Source organism: Neofelis nebulosa, chromosome 9, assembly GCF_028018385.1.
Source record: "Neofelis nebulosa isolate mNeoNeb1 chromosome 9, mNeoNeb1.pri, whole genome shotgun sequence".
NCBI classification, from domain to species: Eukaryota; Metazoa; Chordata; class Mammalia; order Carnivora; family Felidae; genus Neofelis; species Neofelis nebulosa.
In genome coordinates, this window is record NC_080790.1 from 21,032,731 (window position 1) to 21,051,338 (window position 18,608).

Here is an 18,608-nt window from a genome sequence, read left to right on the forward strand (position 1 = left end):
GCTCCAGTCCTCCTGGAACTCCTGATCTAGAAGGGACAGGTCCGAGGCCATCGTAAAACAAAAGAAGATGGGCGTGAGCACAGAAGTGCCACGAGAATTGCGGAAGGTGCCAGACCCGGGAGACAGGACTCAGAAACGTTAGGGGTTACGGAGCCTGAAATCGCTGCAGGGCATGGGAGCAGCGAGAGAAGAGTTGTCAGTGTGCGCAAGGACACAGGAGGGGGGTCCAAGAGGGGCATCCTTTCCCTGCAGCCAGGACAGAGTTTCCCAGGCGGGGCTGGAAGGCGACAGCGAAAGGGAGACGCGCCTCCCCAAGAGTTCTGCCTGGGGCTGCGGGGTGCTCCCACCCAGGTCTCACCTGGGCAGCGGAGCGTCCTGGAGGCAGTGAAGCGGCGGAGACTGCCTATCGCCCGGGAGGCCACCATCTTGAGCTGAAGAGGACGAGTGGAAAGCACTCAGGTGGGGGCTGCGGGTGGAGGATTTTTCTCCTTCAGCCTGGCCCCAGCCAGGCGCCCGACATACTGCCTGACTAAAACCCCCAATGTCGAATTGCCCTGGCTCCTTGCCGTGCCGTTCGCTTCCAGCTAACAGGGCGGGGAGGACTCTTTCTCCGCTGGAAGGAAGGAGGCCCATAGAGGAGGAGGCGCAGTGCCCGCTTTTCCATACAGGCGGCCAGTGGGCAGCCCGCGGAGTTCGCTGGCGGGAGTGAGGGGTCCTTTTGGGCAGGAACCGCCCCTTGGTCACGTCTAGTCCAGGCATTTGGGTTAGAACCTTGCTTGCCCGCAGCGGGAGCCGGAGAGGAGTGAGGCTAAGGTGAGTCGAGGCGTGCGCTTGGCTTTCCGCCTGGTCTTTCCCAGCGGCGACATCTGTCTTTTCTTTCCCGTCTACTGCATCAGTAGCCGCGGCCGCCTCCCTTCTCGCGGGGAGTGGAGTTCCAGGGAGCGAAAGGAGGCCCCTCGGACAGGGTCTCCAGGACCAGTGCAATAAGGACAGTAACTGGGACTTGCTCGAAGTCGGTAGCTCTGAGTAGCGGTGTCATCTGTGTCTTTAAACTTATCACCGCAAGTTAACGAATTCTTTGCTCGTGTGTCGGCATAAAACGCTGGGCTATGTTGCGTTGTGTGTTTTTGTTTCATCCGTCTTGCCTGTAGCCAGGTCAGCGGCAATAGAAATTTAGAACGGGGAGTTGGGATTACCTTACACCAGCTACCTGCAGCGGGGCTTGGTCACGTGACCTTTCGGGCCTCCAGTGTGGGAGGAGTAGAGCTATTCTTTTATCCTGCTGGGAGAGCCAGGGCTCCAGAGGATTTTCTAACGTAGGAGGGGCCTGGCCATCATCTGGTCATTTATCCACTTTATCGATGAAGCCCGTGAATCAGCGTCAGCGGGCTCATCCATGGCCACAGGTGGTGGAAATAGCACTAGAGCCGTTCTACTAACTTCTAGTCACGAGCTCTACATTGCATAATAGTTTTTTGTGCGTTGAAAAGAAGGGTTCGAGGCCTTAATGCGATTGATTCCAAAACGAAATAACGTTAATTTGCAAAAAGGATTCTTGATGATCTCCAGAAGCCCTCCAGCTCATAAGATTTTTTTTTTTACAGTTAAAAGCTTGTCTCCTGCCGTCGTAATGCTATCTTCTGCATATAATTACGTTTAGCCACATTATTTAGATAAACGGTGGCAAATTCTTATATTAAGGGCTAGATAGTAAATAGTTTGTTTTGCAGACCCATATTGATCTCTCATATATTCGTTGTTTCGTTTTCTTCAGTTCTACAATTCTTTAAAAGTATAAAAACTCTTCTTAGCTAAAGGCCTGTGGACTGTAGTTTGCCATCCCCTTTTGGCTCTTGACTTTTTTGTTCCTTGTACTCTCAAAATCATAAGTTCCATCAGAGCAGAAATGTTATGCTTATTGTGGCTTACATAGAGAGGAACTAAGTGTATTTCTACCACCATCCATTAATATTAATAACAAACATCTTTGACCCTTACTGTGCGTATCAGGCACCGTTCTAATTGCTTGTCTGTATTAATTTAGTTATTCCTGACAGCAACGCTATGAGGTATGTACTGGAATTATCTACATCTTACTCTAAGAAAGATTAACTTGCTTGAGGTCAGAAAACTAGGGTGGAGCCAGGATTTGGCTTTAGGCTGATTTTAGAGTCTGTGCCTTCCATTATATTGTCTTTTTGTTTTTTTCTCTATTTCATTTCATTTTTTATTTTATTTATTTCTTAAATTTTATTTTTTAATTTACATCCAAATTAGTTAGCATATAGTGCAACAATGATTTCAGGAGTAGATTCCTTAATGCCCCTTGCCCATTTAGCCCACCCCCCCCAACCTCTCCAGTAACGCTCTGTTTGTTCTCCATATTTAAGAGTCTCATGTTTTGTCCCCTTCCCTGTTTTTATTTTTCTTCCCTTCCCTTATGTTCATCTGTCCTGTGTCTTAAAGTCCTCATATGAATGAAGTCGTATGATATTTGTCTTTCTCTGACTAATTTCACTTAGTATAATACCCTCTAATTCTTTTTTTTTTTTTTTTAATACCCTCTAATTCTATCCACGTAGTTGCAAATGACAAGATTTCATTCTTTTTGATTGCCGAGTGATACTCCATTGTATATATATATACTACATCTTTATCCATTCATCCATTGATGGACATTTGGGCTCTTTCCATACTTTGGCTATTGTCAATAGTGCTGCTATAAACATGGGGGTGCATGTGTCCCTTTGAAACAGCATACCTATATCCCTTGGATAAATACCTAATAGTGCAATTGCTGGGTCGTAGGGTAGTTCTATTTTTAATTTTTTGAGGAACCTCCGTACTGTTTTCCAGAGCAGCTGCACCAGCTTGCATTCCCACCAGCAACGCAGAAGAGATCCCCTTTCTCCGCATCCTCACCAGCATCTGTTGCCTGAGTTGTTAATGTTAGTCATTCTTTTTTTTTTTAAATTTTTTTTTCAACGTTTTTTATTTATTTTTGGGACAGAGAGAGACAGAGCATGAACGGGGGAGGGGCAGAGAGAGAGGGAGACACAGAATCGGAAGCAGGCTCCAGGCTCTGAGCCATCAGCCCAGAGCCCGACGCGGGGCTCGAACTCACGGACCGCGAGATCGTGACCTGGCTGAAGTCGGACGCTTAACCGACTGCGCCACCCAGGCGCCCCGTTAATGTTAGTCATTCTGACAGGTGTGAGGTGGTATCTCGTTGTGGATTTGATTTGTATTTCCCTGATGATGAGTGATGTGGAGCATGTTCTCATGTGTCGGTTGGCCATCTGGACGTCTTCTTTGGAGAAGTGTCTATTCCTGTCTTTTGCCCATTTCTTCACTGGATTATTTGTTTTTTGGGTGTTGAGTTTGATAAGTTCTTTATGGATTTTGGATACTAACCCTGTATCTGATGTGTCGTTTGCAAATATCTTCTCCCATTCTGCCAGTTGCCTTTTAGTTTTGCCAATTGTTTCCTTTGTTGTGCAGAAGGTTTTTATTTTGATGAGTCCCAATAGTTCATTTTTGCTTTTGTTTCCCTTGCCTCCGGAGACGTGAGACGTGTTGAGTAAGAAGTTGCTGCGGCCAAGGTCAAAGAGGTTTTTGCCTGTTTTCTCCTCTAGGATTTTGATGGCTTCCTATCTTACATTTAGGTCTTTTCATCCATTTTGAGTTTATTTTTGGGTATGGTGTAAGAAAGTGGTCCAGGTTCATTTTTCTGCCTGTCGCTGTCCAGTTTTCCCAGCATCGCTTGCTGAAGAAACTGTCTTTATTCCATTGGCTCTTCTTTCCTGCTTTGTCAAAGATTAGTTGGCCATACGTTTGTGGGTCCATTTCTGGGTTCTCTATTCTGTTCCATTGATCTGAGTGTCTGTTTTTGTGCCACCATCATATTGTCTTAATGACACTGTAACAGTGAACTGTTAAGCCGCTCCATTTGGCTTTCATTACTTACCTAGGGTGTTTTTCCTTTTCTTTACACCCAGGTGCCTGTAACTTCATGCATCTTTCTATAGTTCCACACCCTGCTCTAGACTACTCTGCTGAGTTTCCACGCTTCCCAAATTCTTGAGTTCAAATGTCTCTTTCCTAAAGGTTAGAGCAAATGACAGTAAAGGTCAGCCTTCCATAGGGTAGTTTGCTTTGTCTCTTTTTTTAAAATATATTTTTAATTATTGATTTCATAATATTAAGTATTTTTCAGAAACTACAGAGAATAAAATAAATATACCTATAATTCCACTACCCAGAGATAACTACTGTTAACATACATGCAGTGTATTTTTCTGGACATTTTTTATGCATTTGTGTACTTACATATATATAAATATTAATTTATGTAGACTTTAAAACTAGAATTAAACTGTACATAAAAAGTAAAATGCTCATTGTAACAAAATTTTTTTGAGAAGACAGAAGAATATAAAATGAAAGCCCTTTATTCATTCCGTGTGTAGACTCGTAGCTTTATGGACTTGTTTCTCCCTCTGCAATAAGTGGGTGTCTTACTGTATATATTGTTCTGCACGTTGCTTTTTCATTTAATATATATTGTGGACATCTTTCCACTGTCAGTATTTACATGTATACTGTGTTTCATTTTTCTTTCCAAACTGCTATGCAGTGTTCCATGGTATGTCTGTAGTGTATTTAACCATTTCCTACTGGTGTGCTTTTACATTAGTTCCAGTGTTCCACTGAGGCAAACGGTGCTACAATGAACATCTTGACTCTTTCTGTAGGCCAGAGATCTGTGTATGCTACATATACGTCTTGAGTATTTCTACAGGTTAAAGACCAATTCGAGGATTCGCAATTCAGATTTTGTCAGATGACTAAAAAGTGCCTTCCAAAAAGGCCTTAGCAGTTTACACCACTACCAACTGTATATGGAAGTGCTCAAATGGATCCGTTCTTAGTAGAGTTATGTATTAGCCATATTTTTAATTTTTGCCAATCTTACAACCCCACGATGATACCTTGTTTTGATTTTAAAAATATTTTTATTGTTAGTGAGGTTGAACATTTAATATTTTGTTTATTTGACATTTTTACTTCTGTGAATTGTTCATTTGTTTTTGTCTTTTTAGTGGTGTATCAGTAAGGAGGCTTTTAGTTTCAAAGAACAAAATTAAACTCAGCTTGGGTTATTAAAGGGGATTTACTGACTAATAGCTGAAAAGCACAAAGGGAGGATGGACTTCAGATATGATGCAGTTTTCCTTTTTTCTAGTTTCCTTTTCTGAAAGTCTCGGTTCTGTCCTCTTTTGGGGGTCAGCTCTCTATGCTTAGACTAACTTTTTTCATGTTTACAAACTGTGGTAGCTGTGCCAAGCTGCAGAAGGAAAGATTTATATTCCAGAATTCCAGGCAGAAGATTTGCATGTCAGACTGACTAGATTATCCCTAAATCAATACCATGCACAATTGTTTTAGGCCTTGGTTATCCGAACCAATGATCTTGACAAAGAAAATGAAATTATTCTAATTGGTTTAAACCCTGGAGTTGGGCTGGATTCAATCCCATGTAAACGACATATGGCAACTACATACCGGCGTGAAATGGATATTTGGGTGAAAACCACAGATTTCATTGTATATTATTTCTCTTTTTTCTGTCATTTGTAACAGTTCTTTATGGATTATGGATACTAACCCTTTGTTTTACTTAAACCTTTGTTTTATGTGTTACAAATATTTTTTCTGAATCTATTGTTCGCCTTTTAACTTTCTTTTAGTATCTTTTGCTGTGTAGATATTTACACGTTAATTTAATCATATCCATTAGTTTCTCTTTTCCTTTATGCCTTCGGGATTTTATGACATATGTTGGAAGGCTTGCCCCATATAAGATTACGAAAATATTCTCTGACACTTTTTTCTAGTACTTTTATAGTTAACTTATGAATAATTAGATTAATCTGTCTGGACTTGATTTGTGCATGTATGAGTTATGGGCCTAAAGTTTTTTCCAAATGATTAGCCATTTTCCCCAACAAATCCATTGAATAATTCATCTTTCTCTTGTTTATTTCAAATGTTATCTTTATTACATACTTAATTCTTTTGCACTTGAGTGTGCTTCTGAACTTGCTACATCCTGTTCTATTGACTAGTTTTATTGGCTCCTGTGGCAGCGTTGCACTATTAGTTCCTCGTGTTGTTTTTTAATTATTTTTTTAATGTTTATTTTATTTTATTTTATTTTTTTAATTTTTTTTAACGTTTATTTATTTTTGAGACAGAGAGAGACAGCACATGAACGGGGGAGGGTCAGAGAGAGGGAGACACAGAATCTGAAACAGGCTCCAGGCTCTGAGCTGTCAGCACAGAGCCCGACGCGGGGCTCGAACTCACAGACCGCGAGATCATGACCTGAGCCGAAGTCGGCCGCTCACCGACTGAGCCACCCAGGCGCCCCAATGTTTATTTTATTTTTGAGAGAGAGAGTGCGAGCGTGATTGGGGGAGGGGGAGACACAGAATCTGAAGCAGGCTCCAGGCTCTGAGCTGTCAGCACAGAGCCCGACGCAGGGCTCAAACTCATGAACAGCAAGATCATGACCTGAGCTGAAGTTGGATGCTTAACTGACTGAGCCACCCAAGTGCCCCAGTTCCTGGTATTTCTATAGAAAGTTTTGGTATCTATTGGAGCAAGGTCCCCCACACCCACTCCTTTTTCTTTATCGACATTTGCTTGATTATTTTTATGATGCTTAAGATGAACTTAAGGGAATTTGTATCCAGGACTCATGTGGCATCATGGGTAGCTTCTGGAAACAGTGGTGCTCATCTCATGGGCCACTTTGTCTCTCCCTGGCCAAAGTCTTTTTTTGGTTTACTTAACCACTTCCCTATTGACTCTTCTGATCTTTCACTGTTACACGCAGTAATGAAATGCATCCTGTCTCATGTGTACCTAACATCCTTGAAATAGATTCATGGAAGTGGAATTGCTGGGTCAAAAGTTCTAGGCAACTGTAGTTGTGACAGTGAATTGCCAAATTGCCCTCTGTAGGGATTGCCCCAGTTTGCCCTCTCTACAGTAGTATGGAGAGCTCCTGCTTGTGCATACTCTTAACAGACAGTGTATCAAACCTTCCAGCCTTTGTCAGTTTCACAGGTCAAATATTCTGTCTCTATGGTTTCAATTTGCCTTTCCCTTAGGAACTTCTCTTCATGTATCTAAGAGCCATTTGTATTTCTGTTTTTATGAATAGTGTGTGCATATCTTTTGTCCATTTTTCTTACTGATTTGTAGGAATTCATTTTTGAAGAATTTAGGGAAGCAGTGTATTTTAAATATTTTTAATATGTAGGGTCTTTTCATTTTTTTGTTATTTTGAAACAGTAATGAGCTTATTAAAAATATAAGTGCAGGGGCACCTGGGTGGCTCCATTAAGCTTCCAACTCTTGGTTTTTGCTCAGATCAGGATTTGTGGGTTCAAGCCCTGCACTGGGCTCCTTGCTGACAGCAAGGAGCCTGCTTGGGAGTCTCTCCTGTCTCTGCCCTTCCCCAGCTCGCTCACGCGCGCTCTCTCTCTCTCTCTCTCTCTCTCTCTCTCTCTCTCACACACACACACACACACACACACACACACACACACACAAAATAAACTTAAAAAGAAAGTCGCAAGTACAATACATGACCTTTTTTTTCTTACAGCAGTTGATAGTAAGTTGTTGACATGACACTACACCATTCCTAAATTCTTTAGTGTACATTTCTTCACATACAAACATTGCACAAGGCATTATCTCTAATCACAGCATAACCTTCAAAGTCAACAAATTAACATTGGTGGCTTCATGGTCATGTCCAGCAATCTCTCTATTCCTTTGACCCGAGAGAAGGATGTAACCTCTGGAGCTGGACTGCCTGGCTTCAGATCTCAGCTCTGCCCCTTACCTGCTGTGCATCTTTGGGCAAATCACTCAGTCCCTGTGTGCTTCAGTTTTCTCGTCCCTACAAAGAGTGTAATAATAACGCTTAAAATAGTGGTTTACGCACTATGAAAGCCATGTCAATGTAGCTATATTATCAGAGGAAGGATAGTTTGTAATACAGTAATTTTATAGTATTTTATAGCCACCATGGATAAGATGAGATCATAGACTATAAGCCACAAAATTGTTCAAGTAACCCAGGATATATTTTTGGTCTCCTCTTTTTAGATTTCAGAATGACTTCCATCTTGACTTACACGCTTAAAAATCTTCCCAGTACATCAAAATGGGCCCTCAGATTTTGTAAGTATTTCTTCTTTCTTTTTAAGATTAGAGTTGGATTTATAAGTAACTTACACAGACATTGAATTGTTCTGCTTTTTGTAAACAGTCTGTTTTTATCTTCCAGCTTTGAGACCTCTAAGCTGTTCCTCCCAGCTACGAGCTGCCCCAGGTACAGTAATTTATAAAATAAACACTTCTGGTTTAAAAGTTAGATTCTAGATTTGTGAATTATGAATAAAAACCAAGACTAATTTGCCAATTCTCTTTTTTCTGAGCAACAGGAACATCACGATTGCCTTCACATTAAAACAATATAGGGCTAGCCAGTAATAACGTTACATGGTGTAGGGTTGCCAGGAGGCTACTGATGGACTCACGGCAGTTCCGTGTACCTTGCTGGTCAGTGTAGTCGGCTGTCAGTCCTGGAGATGATTAGGATACAGACATTTTGAGACAAAGTTCGCTTTTTTACATTTGTGGTTAATGATGGGCTTCTCTGTCAATCCACATGTGGGAGAGGACCCATTCCTGAAATAGGGGTGATTGAGGACGTCGTTAATAAAAGAATGGTGTTTAGTCGGGAAGTGTGTTGAATTTATATGGTCATGTAGACCCTTGGTAAGCCCAGTGTAGGTATGTAAATCTGCTGTAGGTATGTATCTTCACTGACCAGATCTAAAAACACTCTGATGTGTTCATGCCATTATTCTCTTTGCCCGGATCTTATACTGACCTACTATTTAACGATTTTGGTTTTATTACGCTATTTCTACTTGGACGATAGCTTAATAGAAAAGCATCTTGCCAGGATTGAGAAGACCTTTACTCTGTTCCATCCAGTTCTGTGTCAAGTCACTGTGACCTTGAACTGGTCATTTTACTTCCCTGTGCTTTAATTTCTTTGTCTAAAAAAGAGTAACAATTGTAGTCTTGTTAGAGTCTCAGATAGTTATGAAGGTATCTCAAAGCACTTTGAAAACTAAACTCAATATAAGTGAAAAATGGTATTTTCAGATACATACATATTTTTACAGTTTTTTAAAATGTTTTTTTAAGTTTTTTTGTTTTGTTTTTTTTAATTTATTTGAGAGAGACAGACAGCAGGAGTGGGGGAGGGACAGAGAGAAAGAGAGGGAGAAAGAGAATCCCAAGCAGGCTCCATACTGCTGGTGCAGAGCCCCACGTGAGGCTCGAACCCACAAAACCACGAGATCATGACCTGAGCCAAAACCAAGAGTTGGATGTTTAAATGACTGAGCCACCCAGGCACCCCTATATTTTTACAATTAAAAAAAATTTTTTTTGAGCAGGATCCCTGCGCAACATGGGGCTTGAACTCATAACCCTGAGATCAAGAGTTGCATGCTCCACTGGCTGAGCAGCCAGGCACCCTGATATTTTTATATTTTACATATAGTATATTCTCAGAGGTCTATTGCCTAATCCCATCTAGCGAAGTTTAATGTTGTCATATAACAAATAGATTTCTTCTAGCCTCTAAAGTCTAGCTAGAGTATCGATTTGTTTTAGTCTCATGAAGAATAATTCCTTTCTGTCTCATTTACCTTTTCCCTAATTCAGATGTTTGCCCTGATGCCTTTGCTATGCAGTCACATAAATAGACCTGATTCTTGCCAACTGGGAGAAGGTCAAACCGAATACCAACAGAGGGAAAGCATTTACCCAGCATTTAGACTATTTTTCTTTATATTTGTTTCTGTCTCCACAACTGTATTGCAAGCCCTTGTGAGACCTGAACCTTTTTACATCCCTGGTGTCTAACAGTGATTTCTCTTTTTTTTTTTTATAATTTAACTTTATTTTTTATTTTTTAAAATTTACATCCAAATTAGTATATAGTGAAGCGATGATTTCAGGAGTAGATTCCTTAATGCCCCTTACCTATTTAGCCCATCCCCCCTCCCACAACCCCTCCAGCAACCCTCGGTTTGTCCTCCATATTTATGAGTCTCTTTTGTTTTGTCCCCCTCCCTGTTTTTATATTATTTTTGTTTCCCTTCCCCTTATGTTCATCTGTTTTGTCTCTTAAAGTCCTCATATGAGTGAAGTCATATGATTTTTGTCTTTCTCTGAGTCATTTCACTTAGTATAATACCCTCCAGTTCCATCCATGGAGTTGGAAATGGCAAGATTTCATTCTTTTTGATTGCCGAGTAATACTCCATTGTATTACACCATACCACATCTTCTTTATCCATTCATCCATCGATGGACTTTTGGGCTCTTTCCATACTTTGGCTATTGTCGATAGCACTGCTATAAACATGGGGGTGCATGTGTCCCTTCGAAACAGCACACGTGTATCCCATGGATAAATACCTAGTAGTGTAATTGCTGGGTCCTAGGGTAGTTCTGTTTTTAATTTTTTTTTTTTTTTTTAATATTTTTTTTTCAACGTTTTTTATTTATTTTTGGGACAGAGAGAGACAGAGCATGAACGGGGGAGGGGCAGAGAGAGAGGGAGACACAGAATCGGAAACAGGCTCCAGGCTCCGAGCCATCAGCCCAGAGCCTGACACGGGGCTCGAACTCACGGACCGCGAGATCGTGACCTGGCTGAAGTCGGACGCTTAACTGACTGCGCCACCCAGGCGCCCCAGTTCTGTTTTTAAATTTTTGAGGAACCTCCGTACTGTTTTCCAGAGCGGCTGCACCAGCTTGCATTCCCACCAGCAACACAGAAGAGATCCTCTTTCTCCGCATCCTCACCAACATCTGTTGTTGCCTGAGTTGTTAATGTTAGCCATTCTGACAGGTGTGAGGTGGTATCTCGTTGTGGTTTTGATTTGTATTTCCCTGATGATGAGTGATGTTGAGCGTTTTTTCCTGTGTCGGTTGGCCATCTGGGTGTCTTTGGAGAAGTGTCTATTCTTGTCTTTTGCCCATTTCTTCACTGGATTATTTGTTTTTTGGGTGTTGAGTTTGATAAGTTCTTTATGGATTTTGGATACTAACCCTGTATCTGATGTGTCGTTTGCAAATATCTTCTCCCATTCTGCCAGTTGCCTTTTAGTTTTGCTGATTGTTTCCTTTGCTGTGCAGAAGGTTTTTATTTTGGTGAGGTCCCTGTAGTTCATTTTTGCTTTTGTTTCCCTTGCCTCCAGAGACGTGTTGAGTAAGAAGTTGCTGCGGCCAAGGTCAAAGAGGTTTTTGCCTGTTTTCTCCTCTAGGATTTTGATGGCTTCCTATCTTACATTTAGGTCTTTTCATCCATTTTGAGTTTATTTTTGGGTATGGTGTAAGAAAGTGGTCCAGGTTCATTTTTCTGCCTGTCGCTGTCCATTTTTCCCAGCATCGCTTGCTGAAGAAACTGTCTTTATTCCATTGGCTCTTCTTTCCTGCTTTGTCAAAGATTAGTTGGCCATACGTTTGTGGATCCATTTCTGGGTTCTCTATTCTGTTCCATTGATCTGAGTGTCTGTTTTTGTGCCATAACAGTGATTTCTGTTGATGCTGATCGTGTGCAGGAAGGCACATGATAAGACAAAGGAATGTGACCAGCTGGTGGGGGTGGGGGTGGGAGGCATATGCTGAACAGGTTTTAGGTTGCAGTAATTTTATAACTTACTCCTCTTGAAGCTCATGTGAATGTCCTTACTTGACAACTCTTAGGATGAAGGATTTAGAATAGAGGGATACAGAATTTGTTGATGTTTTCAGTCATTAGACTGGAGATTATGGGCTGGTTCAGTGTTTATATCTATATATATTATGTGTCTATATACACACATGTGTATACCACTGGGATAATATGTAACATATCTGCTTTGACTTTATATGTGTAAAATATAGAATGTGTATCAGCCATAAAATCCTAGGTTTTGGAGTTGGGAGGAGCCTTTTGAGGCCATCTAGTTCAGCAAATAGTAAAGTTTTGGCAGGGCAGGGACTTGAACCCAGATATTTTAATCCCCAACTCAGTTTCTTAAAATACATTGTGGAATACATAAAAAGGAGCCTTTGAGAAAATTCTGATGTGGTTGGGAGCCAGTGTGCACAAGAAACAGAATGAGAGACCATTGGGTGACTTCAGTACATAATGAGTAGCAAATATTATTTTTAAATGTGGCTTGTAACATTAGTTTAATTGCTTTATAATATGCCAAATTGTTTTGAATAGCCAATTTTTTTCCCCAGAGGTTGCCAGAAGTTCAGAGGCAAAAACTATAGGTAACCTTAGTTATCAGGGACAGGTTTCCTAGGAGGTGGAATGTGAACCAGCCTTGAGGGATAAGTAAGAATTAGCAGAGGCCACTCGGATGGGAGGGTACATGAATGAAGGCAGGGAGGTTGAAATGAGCCCACGAGCAGTGTGAGGGACTGGGGCTCACTCTTCTTGTTACGTGTTGAATAGGGGAAAATGCTTTGGGAAAGTTGAGGTGGAACCTAGTGAAGCCAGGAATTCATCAGAAGAGTTAGGAATTTGAATTGTATCTGGAAGTGTATAAAAGGGACATGTGGTCAGTGGAAGGACACGATGGCATGTCATCTGACTTCCCCTTATTTCTTTATTGTCTCCAAGGTCAGTCACGAGTAATCTGCACATCTTCCAATTTCATGGCCTCTTTCCAGTCCTCGTTCTCCTTGAGTATTGAATCATTTGACCATCTTGTGCTCCTTGATTCTCTCCTGCTTTTGCTGTCAGGCATTGATCTCTACTGAGTCTCCTGCTGTCTCTCAAGTTCACCTTCTGTCCCACACCTTCCCCCTGCCCTCTGAATGTAGGGAGGTCAACAGATCCAAGTCCTTAATTGTGAGTAATGGACCCGCTCAAGTGAAGGATAAGAGGGCTTGAGTGTGCTGCAGCTGGGAAGGCGGTAGGAACCAGGAAGCCCTAGGGACCAGCTACTCTGTCTTCTCCTGGACATGTGGTGTGTTCTTTCCTGGCTTTTCTCTTCTTTCTTTACATCCTTCTTCACTCTGCCTGCTGGCTTCTTTGCTCACTCGAGGCTTTTGCTTCCCCATAACTGGCTTACAAGTGACTTCAGTTTACCAGTACCCTGGTTTTCCCTCAGCATCCTTTCAGCTTCCACTAATCAGTATTTGTCTTCATGCTTCTTTGCATAGATTCCTAAGAGAGAGAATCTGACTGGCACAGCTTATCACTTACAGGTGGGTGACATGGGTTACTGGCTGGCCACTCTCTGGATTGTCCTTTGGTGGTCCAGGACCCACCTGGAATCTAATCAGCTTTGGCCGTGGGCTCAGGGATGAGGTGTCTGTGGCTGCCCAGCTCCCTTTAGAGGGGGGATGGGTGAGCTGCTGCTGTCAAACCTGCCTCTTGTTCTTCCGTGTTCCGAACCGCAAGTACTTCATGGGTCTCCCATCTACACCCCATTTGTCTTCAGAGCTTTACCTCGTCAAGCGGACATACCCACCTGGGTGTCTCTCTGTCACTTCGAAGTCAGCATATTTAGGAGTGAAGTCATTTTTCTTCCCAAACCAGTTGTTACTCTGTGTAGAATAGTTAGGTTTTCTTAGTCTCTAAACTTCCTTTGTAATCCTGTTGTCCGTTCTTTCCATATCTGATTGGTCACCGGGATGCCTCGTCTTTCTTGATAAAATCTCTTGTCTTGGTCCCTTCCTTCCATTCATACACTGAGACTGCCTGTATCCTGGCTTTTAGCACCACATGCTTGAGTCTGCCAGAGTCTCCTTGCTGATCTCCCTGTGCCTTTGTGTCCTGCACCAGCACACCTCTGTTACAGCTGACAGGGGAATCTGTACCCCATTTCATCGTGGTTCTTAGCTCTGACCACTGTTTACTTCAAGTTGATTGTGGATATTTATCATAAATAGTTCTCTATGATATCAGTAGGTGTGGTCAGGTCAGAAGACTGTACATAACACATAAGTGTATGCGTGTATGTAACTTCAAAGAGAAAAAAGTTTGAAAGTCATACGCCAAATTAGCAGTATCTCCTTCAAAGGAAATGATAGGACAAGGGAGGGCATCAAGAGGGAACTTTAGTTTTACTCTCCATCTTTTAGAGTTGTGTGTTTTTGTTTTTGTGTCTTTGCCACAAGCATGTATTCATGTTGTTTTTTTTTTTTTAATTAAAAAATTAGAGAAAGGTTGCTCTTTTTTAATTGAAGTATAATTAACTCTGTTATATTAGGGTCAGGTGTGCAACGTGATGATTCGGCAGTTCTGTACTTAGTGCTCATCAAGATAAGTGTATGCTCAATCCCTTTTGTCTACTTTACCCATTTCCCCCGCCTACCTCCCCTCTGACAACCCACCAGTTCTCTGTATTTAAGAGTCTGTTTTTTTGTTTGTCTCTTCTTGTCTTTGTTCATTCGTTTTGTTTCTTAAATTCCACATATGAGTGAAATAATATGGTATTTGTCTTTCTCTGACTTACTTCACTTGGCATTATACCCTCTAGGTTCATCCATGTCGCAGATGCCAAGATATCATTCTTTTTTTATGGCTGAGTAATATTTGAGTGCGTGTATGTATGTGTACACATCACATCTTTATTCATTCATCTATGGGTGGGCGCTTGGGTTGCTTCCGTATTTTGGCTATTCTCAGTAATGCTGCACTATACACAGGGGTGTGTATATCTTTTTGAATTAGTGTTTTTGTATTCTTTGGGTACGTACCCAGAAGTGGAATTCCTAGGTCATATGGTATGTCTTGTCTTTTCTTTTTTCTTTTCTTTTCTTCTTCTTTTCTTCATTGCTTATTTATTTTTGAGAGAGAGAGACAGAGTGTGAGTGGGGAGGGGCAGAGAGAGAGGGAGATACAGAATCCAAAGCAGGCTCTAGGCTCCAAGCTGTCAGCACAGAGTCCGATATAGGGTTCAGACTCACGAATCGTGAGATCATGACCTGAGCCGCAGTTGGGCACATAACTGACTGAGCCACCCAGGTGACCCTAGATCATACGGTATTTCTGTTTTTAATTTTTTGAAGAACCTCCATAATGTTTTCCACAGTGGCTGCACCAATTTGTGTTTTTTCCCAGTAGTGCACAAGGGTTCCTTTTTCTCCACATCTTCATTAACACTTGTTATTTCTTGTCTTTTTGATTTTAGCCATTCTGACAGGTGTAAGGTGATCTCATTGTAGTTTTGATTTGCATTTGCCTGATGATTAGTGGTGTTGAGCATCTTTTCATGTGTCCGTTGGCCATTTGTATGTCTTCTTTGGAAAAATGTTCAGACACTCTATCATTTTTAATCAGATTATTTGGGTTTTTTTGGTGTTGAGTTGTATAAATTCTTTATATATTTTGGATGTTAACCTCTTACCGGATATATCATTTGCAAATATCTTCTTCCATTCAGTAAGTTGCCTTGTTTCGTTGATGTTTTCTTTTGCTGTGTAAAAACTTTTGATTTTGATGTAGTCCCAATAGTTTATTTTTGCTTTTGTTTCCCTTGCCTCAGGAGACGTATCTAGAAACGTACTGCTACAGCCGATATCAAAGTAATTACTTCTTGTGCTCTCTTCTAGGAACTTCATGGTTTCGGGTCTCACATTTAGGCCTTTAACTCATCAAAGTTTATTTTTGTGTGTGGTGTAAAAAAAGTAGTCAAGTTGCAATTCTTTGCATGTTGCTGTTTGATTTTCCCAACACCATTTGTTGAAGAAACTGTCTTTTCCCCATTGTATATTCTTGCCTCCATTGTCATAGATTAATTGACCATATAAGCATGGGTTTATTTCTGGGCTCTCTGTTGTGTTCCATGGGATCTGAGTCTATTTTTGTGCCAGTCCTATACTGGCATGAAGGTTGCTCTTTTGATGTTGGAAAGAAACTATATAAATTGAGTCAAACAGAATCAGGAGGCATTCTAGGTTTTTGCAGAATGGCAATAATCACCAACCAAATGGCTTTTATTTCTACATAAAAATAAGAATACTAAGCTATGTGAAGAGTAGATATCGTTTATTGAGACTCCTTTTTTTTTTTTTGAGATTTTTATTTTTTAAAGTAATCTCTATACCCAATGTGGGGCTCAAACTTAACAACCCTGATATCAAGAGTTGCATGCTCTCAGTTGCAGGACTAAGCCATCCAGGCACCCTGGGACTTCTAATATTAAGGGAAGACCTGTGACACATTGGCTGCTCTCAATGTGATTGTCAAACACTTGATAAAAAGAAACAATTTCGTTAATGGCATGAATACTCTCATTAATGAATATACCATTATTAGGTATATTCTCTGTATTTACCTTAAATATCGTTTGGAAACTTGTAAATGCTAGTCAGTTTCTTAGCCTTTTTTAAAAATTTTTAATTGAACTGGTTTGGTAAGTGGCAAATGCAGCTTGGCATTGAATGTTGTAATTCTTCTCAGAATGTCTATTTTTGAAAAGGTAAAAAGTCATCTGACTTCATATATTTGAATTAATAGTTCTTTGAACTTTACCTTAAAGCCGCCCAGACCAAGTCAAAGAAAACCTTAGCCAAACCCAATATAAGGAATATTGTGGTGGTGGAGGGTGTTCGCATTCCATTTTTGCAGTCGGGCACTTCGTAAGTATTAAATGATTGTGTTCTCTTCTTTTTTTCTTTTTTCTTTTCCAGCTTTATTCAGGGTATCACTGGCAAATAAAAATTGTATATATTTAGGTTGTATGACATGATTTTTTATGGTATACAATGTGATGATTTCATACGTGTATACGTTGTGAAATGATTACTAAAATCCGGTTAATTAACACGTAACTTTATTTATTTCTTCTTTTAAGACACTTTCAGCAGTGGTCTTTGCAAATGTAACCCAGTCGGTAATACTGTCGCTAGTGGGTTAATGTACGCATAGCATTCTTTATGAAATTAATACAGAATAAGGCCAGTGGTAAAATAAAATGGCAAAATTTGTTTTTCATCCTTTCTCATGAACAAGCCTAGTATAGTTTTAGATTGAACCAGACCAATTTTGAAAACCCAGTGTGGATCCAGATGCCCTGGTTCCAGCAGAGGTATGCTTTCCTTGTCTGGAGATAAGTACCTTGTTTCTGTCCTTGTTCAGAAGTTTGAATACTGAGGCTGTGGGCCAGTGGGTATTCAGAAGGGCCTTTAATTCATTGCTTTGGCTTCCTGATCAGAATTGCAGTTGACAGGCTGGTCGAAATCCCAGCATAGCACAACCCCAAGTGAATAGAACCAGAATGATCCTAGATGAGCACAGAAATCTCCCAGAACCAAACTGCTGTTCTCCTTAGACTTGTCTGCTGCTTTGTATCCCCAAGTGGGGCCTAGTCTGTCCAAAAGCTGATAATGGGCTTTGGTAACTAGGTTCAAACTAAGTGAAACACTAGTTCTGTTTTGTTTAGGTTGTTTTGATACTCATATTTTGAACAAGCAGTCACTAACTTCCTGCACTGGGGAATGTTGGGCATCTGCTAAGAGGAGTGAGGCCTATCAATATATACTAATATAGAAAGTTTCTGAGGATGTGTTAAGTGTAAAGAGCAAGGTGCAGAGCAGTGTGTTTGTCAAAGATGCATACCTTTGTGTGTGTGTACATACACAAACAGTAAACGTTCTTTTTTAAACATATGGTTTAGAACCTAGAGAGTATTTTCTTACAGAATTAATGCTGTAAGTGAGTGGTGGTGAAGATTCTTCACTCACCCTCTTGTCTCAGCATCGAAAAGCCATTTTTCTCTGTAATCTTTTCCTCTACTGACAAGAGCAGTAAAAGTAAGAATCTCAAGCTGTAGCAGCAGGAAATTGAGGACAGGAGAGCCTCGTACTTCGCAGCAGCAGGGTAGAAAAAGAAAGTTCTGTCAAGAGCAGAAAGTTCTAGGCTAGGAAGACAATTCTTTTTTTGTAAGGGTTGCTTATATACTATGTAGGTATTTGTTTCCAGCTGTTTTACTAGTTATTAAGAAATTTGAACACGTTCAGCTATCTCATTTACTTACGTTATTTAAACACTTTCTTTGGTAATTAGTATTTGCCTAAAGTTTGATTTGAGATAATTCAGCACATTGGTATGGGGTTCCTTTTGTTGTTTGTGGTTGTGTTTTAGTTTAATTCAGGATCTTAACTGACTGAGATGACAAAGTACGTGGGCAACTTAGTGGTACAGAGAAGAGATAAACTTGGAATAACATAAGAAATTAAAGTTGATAGAAAAGAAGGAAAAAATTTCAAGGTAATATTTATGTAAAGAACAAAAGTGACAATATAGGGAGAAGAATTTATAAAGAAGACAAATAATCAAGTCATGAGATTGATGTTATGATTGAGGTGACAAATAGGTCTTCTATATATAATAGATGATTTTCTAGGTGGAAAAAGATCTTCTGTTCAATTTGAGGAAACTTTGCTTTTAACTTGAGTGCTATTTGGAAGACAAGGTTCTTAAAAGGGGA

At 40.6% G+C, this 18,608-nt stretch overlaps 2 protein-coding genes across 13 annotated transcripts in view; one reads left to right on the forward strand and one right to left on the reverse strand.

Moving 5' to 3' along the window:
* HADHA (hydroxyacyl-CoA dehydrogenase trifunctional multienzyme complex subunit alpha) overlaps positions 1-496 on the reverse strand; it is a 48,835-nt gene extending 48,339 nt beyond the window's left edge. Inside the window, exon 1 of the mRNA XM_058682758.1 lies at positions 359-496. Coding sequence (XP_058538741.1) covers positions 359-425 — 67 coding nt within the window. The 5' untranslated portion in view covers positions 426-496. The remainder of the gene's footprint in view (positions 1-358) is intronic.
* The window catches only part of HADHB (hydroxyacyl-CoA dehydrogenase trifunctional multienzyme complex subunit beta), a 40,831-nt gene continuing 22,566 nt past the window's right edge, over positions 344-18,608 (forward strand). For 2 of the 12 annotated variants that reach the window (XM_058682762.1, XM_058682765.1), the window contains exons 1-4: positions 350-459; positions 8,188-8,262; positions 8,369-8,413; positions 16,659-16,758. In XM_058682762.1, the coding sequence (XP_058538745.1) occupies positions 8,196-8,262; positions 8,369-8,413; positions 16,659-16,758 (212 nt within the window). In that variant the 5' untranslated portion in view covers positions 350-459; positions 8,188-8,195. Of the gene's footprint in view, positions 460-689; positions 814-8,187; positions 8,263-8,350; positions 8,414-16,658; positions 16,759-18,608 lie in introns of those variants that run through there. The other 10 variants (XM_058682764.1, XM_058682761.1, XM_058682768.1 and 7 more) reach the window with 7 other exon arrangements.